Source organism: Saccopteryx bilineata, chromosome 9 (genome assembly GCF_036850765.1).
Source record: "Saccopteryx bilineata isolate mSacBil1 chromosome 9, mSacBil1_pri_phased_curated, whole genome shotgun sequence".
NCBI classification, from domain to species: domain Eukaryota; kingdom Metazoa; phylum Chordata; class Mammalia; order Chiroptera; family Emballonuridae; genus Saccopteryx; species Saccopteryx bilineata.
Window position 1 is genome coordinate 1307637 of NC_089498.1, and position 4891 is coordinate 1312527.

General features: G+C 57.5%; 1 protein-coding gene across 1 annotated transcript; it reads left to right on the forward strand.

Annotated features, from left to right (window-relative positions):
* The first annotated feature begins 1209 nt into the window (after positions 1-1209).
* Positions 1210-4212, forward strand: LOC136313216 (uncharacterized). The gene is made up of 2 exons (XM_066243371.1): positions 1210-1283; positions 2919-4212. Exons 1-2 carry the CDS (start codon positions 1210-1212, stop codon positions 4210-4212), a joined length of 1368 nt encoding a protein of 455 aa, XP_066099468.1.
* Positions 4213-4891: the final 679 nt, after the last annotated feature.

Consider the following 4891-nt stretch of genomic DNA (forward strand, 5'->3'; position numbering starts at 1 on the left):
CCCCTGGAGGCCTGTCCCCAGCCCGGGGGTGGCAGGGAGGCCTGTCCCCAGCCCGGGGGTGGCAGGGAGGCCTGTCCCCTGGAGGCCTGTCCCCGGCCCGGGGGTGGCAGGGAGGCCTGTCCCCGGCCCGGGGGTGGCAGGGAGGCCTGTCCCCGGCCCGGGGGTGGCAGGGAGGCCTGTCCCCTGGAGGCCTGTCCCCAGCCCGGGGGTGGCAGGGAGGCCTGTCCCCAGCCCGGGGGTGGCAGGGAGGCCTGTCCCCGGCCCGGGGGTGCGCAGGGAGGCCTGTCCCCAGCCCGGGGGTGCGCAGGGAGGCCTGTCCCCAGCCCGGGGGTGCGCAGGGAGGCCTGTCCCCTGGAGGCCTGTCCCCGGCCCGGGGGCGCGCAGGGGGGCCTGTCCCCGGCCCGGGGGTGTGCAGGGAGGCCTGTCCCCTGCCCGGGGGTGTGCAGGGGGGCCTGTCCCCTGCCCGGGGGTGTGCAGGGGGGCCTGTCCCCGGCCCGGGGGTGCGCAGGGGGGCCTGTCCCCGGCCCGGGGGTGTGCAGGGAGGCCTGTCCCCAGCCCAGGGATGTGCAGGGGGGCCTGTCCCCGGCCCGGGGGTGCGCAGGGGGGCCTGTCCCCGGCCCGGGGGTGCGCAGGGGGGCCTGTCCCCGGCCCGGGGGTGTGCAGGGAGGCCTGTCCCCTGCCCGGGGGTGTGCAGCAGCCCATCAGGCCTCGGGGGCAGGACTGTGGGTTTCTTGTGACGGGACTGCCGCCCGCCTCACGTTTCGGGCGACTTATTCTGTGGGACCAGATGCAGAGAGCGCCCCTGGGTCTGGTTTTGATTTGTGATATTCAATTATGCGTTTCACTTGTAACGACTAAGAAGGTAGCAATGCTGCACGGCCCTCGGTCAGCTCAGTGGGCTGCACTGGTATCAAAGACGGGAATTACAGGAGCCAGCTGGCACGCTCCCGGTGGGCCCCTGGCAGGCACGGAGCCTTCTGGTCAGCCGGCTCTCTCCTGCCCCTCCCCGGTTGTCTCTGCGTCCTGACGGCTGAAGGGTCAGCCCCTTTATCAGGGTCTGAAACAGGGGGGGACCAGCAACGGCCCCTGCACTCACTGTGCCTTCACGGGTTCCACCAGGAAGAAAAAACACACAAAATCAGGGATGAAGCCGAGACCCCTTCTACCCTCCCGGGAGACACCTTCTGGACCAGGAGAAAAAGGGGCACGATGGTCCCCACCGTGGACCCCGATGGGAGAATGGCCTCCAGAGGACCCCAGAGAAAACCCTGCCAAGATCCGAGGTGGGTCCTAGCCAGGCAGTGCTTCAGAGCGTGACATGACCGAGTCAGTCAATTACAGATTCTTCCAGGAGCAGTGCCAGAGAACTTGACATTTCACACACACTCACCCATTGGCAGCTGTCACCGCGGTGAACAAAATGCAGGCGCTGCGTACGGCTTAATAGGTAGCCCCGTCCCCCAGAATTCAGAAACACCCATCTTCCTCCCTGACAGCCCAGTGGCCAGGGAGGTGGCCCCCAGATGCAGTTCTGATGGCGCACGGTTGCATGCCTGTCACGGGCGCAGCGCTCTGTGCACGCAGGCCGTGGCTGAGCACCAGCCCCGGACGGACGGCAGGCGCCTGTGGACGTGGAGGTCTGGCCCCGGATGTCTTTGCATTCTTCTGTGGGAGTCCCCTTATTAAAGACATAGGGCACAGTCCTTGAGGATAAGTTCAGATGGGAGACAAAGAAAAATTGTAAACATCCCTAACCCGCTGGATACATGTATCACTGTGTATGTATAGTGGGAGATACTGTAACACATTTAATTAACAGACATATGACATAATGTAGTATAATCTACACACACACAGACACACAAACACACCCCTGCTCTCCTAAATTCAATGACACCCGCAGTCATGGAAACACCATAGAACCTTTATCTGGAGATGGGAGGTGGCACTATATAAAACAAACACGAAAATGTTTTTACTTAGCGGTAACATTTTCATTTATCCATTCAATTTCATCCTGGTTCGTTCCTCTAAATCACAATTAAGATTTCGTCACAAAGTCTGAATCTACGCTTTCTTCCTGTGCGTTACTCCTGGCCGTAAGCGGAGAATGCCTACCTTTGCGGGGAGCTCCTTTCTCAAAACCCACACGGTAATCTTGATTTTGATATCTTCAAACGCTTTTATGATTGATAGCCTGTCTTTGAAGTACATCAAAGAACATTAGGGTTTGCCCTGCATTTCCTATTGGATTAAATCTTTGAACCAGCCTTTGTGCCGATTAATTTAGACATGCGTTCTTTGAAGACAAGTGTCTTCTCTCGAAAGTCAGTGGGAAGCTTCAGGCAGATAGCTCTTCGTTGCTGAGAGAGAGTCCTCCGTGAGTCGGACACTTGGACTCTCCCAGCTGTGAGATTCCTTCGTCCATCACTGTTAACTGTGGCTTCTACCACCTGCGGCGGCAGCGGCAGGCATGTGATGGTCAGTCTTCTTTGTCCACATTGAACTATTGCTCTCATCCTGAAGAACAGTAGCATCTTCCTACAGACACGTCAGTTGACCACCAGTTGTCCACATTAAACTGTCCTTCCTCCTTCAGCAAATAAGTTGGCCGAGGCTGATGACTTAGCAGGGGTGAGGTTCTGACAAACGGGGACCCTTCCTTCCTGGACGAAGGTTGCCTGTGCAGAGATCGACAGCAGCCCCACAAGGTGCTCCCCAGGGCCACTCAGTTGCCCTCAGTCCTGACTGTGGGAACCAGAAGGCACTTGTTGAATGCTGGCTCACCAGGCGTCAGCCCAGCACCTTTGGCAACCCTCAAAGTGGCCTATGAAGACAGGACGAAATAAGTCACAGGGTTCAGCATCAAGCCTGACACTTCTTGTAGGCTCAGTGACTACTTTCTGAATCTCTACCAGCACCACTTCTTCCACAATCACCTCCACCACTTCCACCACCATCACCTCCACTGTCACCTCCAGCACCATCACCTCCATAACCACCACCGTCACCTCTGCTGTCACCTCCACCATCACCTCCATCACCATCACCTCCACCACTTCCATCACCATCACCTCCACTATCACCTCCACCACCATCACCTCCATAACCACCACCATCACTTCCACCATCACCTCCATAACCATCACTTCCACCGTCACCTCCACCACTTCCATAACCATCACCTCCACTGTCACCTCCACCACTTCCACCACCATCACCTCCACTGTCACCTCCGTCACCATCACCTCCACTGTCACCTCCACCACTTCCATCACCATCACTTCCACCACCATCACCTCCATCACCATCATCTCCACCACTTACATCAACATCACCTCCACTGTCACCTCCGTCACCATCACCTCCACTGTCACCTCCACCACTTCCATCACCATCACTTCCACCACCATCACCTCCATCACCATCATCTCCACCACTTACATCAACATCACCTCTACTGTCACCTCCGTCACCATCACCTCCACTGTCACCTCCACCACTTCCATCACCATCACTTCCACCACCATCACCTCCATCACCATCATCTCCACCACTTACATCAACATCACCTCTACTGTCACCTCCATCGTCACCTCTGCCATCACCTCTACCTCCATCACCTCAACCACCTCCACTGTCACCACCACCATCACCTCCACTGTCACCTCTACCTCCATCCCCTCCTCCACCTCCATCACCTCCATCACCTCTACCATCATCTCCACCTCTACCACCTCCCCCACCATCACCTCCACCGTCACCTCCATCATCACCTCTACCTCCATCCCCTCCTCCACCTCCATCACCTCCTCCACCACTTCCATCACCATCACCTCCACTGTCACCTCCATCGTCACCTCCACCAACATCTCCATCTCCATCACCTCCACTACCTCCTCCATCATCACCTCTATCACTTCCACCATCACCTTTACCACCTCCTTCACCATCACCTCCGCTATCACCTCTACCTCCATCCCCTCCTCCACCTCCATCACCTCCACCATCACCTCCATCACCTCTACCATCACCTTCACCTCCACCACCCTCTCCACCATCACCTCCACCACCTCCTCCACATCACCTCCATCACCACCTCCATCATTACTATCACCATTACCATCTCTGCTACCACCTCCACCACCAGTGATTATTTTATTCTCTGCCAGCCCTGTGCCAGTCCTTGTGCCAGGGCTGTGCCTGTGTTAACTCCCTGAATCCCCCTCCTGTCTGACTGGGCAGGTGTTGTCATCGTCCCTCACAGTGCAGCAACTGAGGCGAGGTTGAGTGACACAGGCCCTGCATTACTTAGACGGTGACAGTCAAGCCAGGATTTAACCAGCTGGTGCGTCATTAGACCCCTCAGCACCCTCTCTCTGTACAGGATGTGCATGTTTACACACGTCTGCGTCATGTGTGCTTACGTGTTACACACCCCTGCCGCCTGCATGTCCCCCTCACCCAGCCCATCTACGTGTAGCCGGCTGTGTGCGGAAACGGTCGTCCTCAGCACCTTCCTCATGGTCGGATGTTTAGCTCACTGGTAAACATCAGCAAAAGCTTGGTGGCTAAATCTCGACACACGTCTTTGATTGTTTTCTTAGAGGAAACTTCCAGAAGTGGTATTTCTGGGTAGGGGGACTGCCCAGCCTGGCTTGATTAAGCTTAGGGGGTCTCCTGGGACGTGGGACCCCAGTGCTAAACTGGACAGTCCTGGGCAGTACCGGGGTGGCTGGCTCATAAGACACGTCTGCGTCTGTGTCACTTGCTGAAGTGTCCCAGTGTTTCCATCCCTCACTCTACAATCGGACAGAAAGGAAGGGGGTCTGTCCAGACGGCCGTGAAGCATGGCCCCAGCCATGTGCACGGAGCCACCTTGGGGGCTGTG

What these genes read in the sequence shown, in the direction of transcription:
- LOC136313216 (XM_066243371.1), top strand. Translation starts at nt 1,210, where the DNA reads ATGGTCCCCACCGTGGACCCCGATGGGAGAATGGCCTCCAGAGGACCC. An exon ending in AAACCCTGCCAAGATCCGAG is followed by an intron (nt 1,284 to 2,918) that starts GTGGGTCCTAGC and finishes AATCTCTACCAG; the next exon opens with CACCACTTCTTCCACAATCA.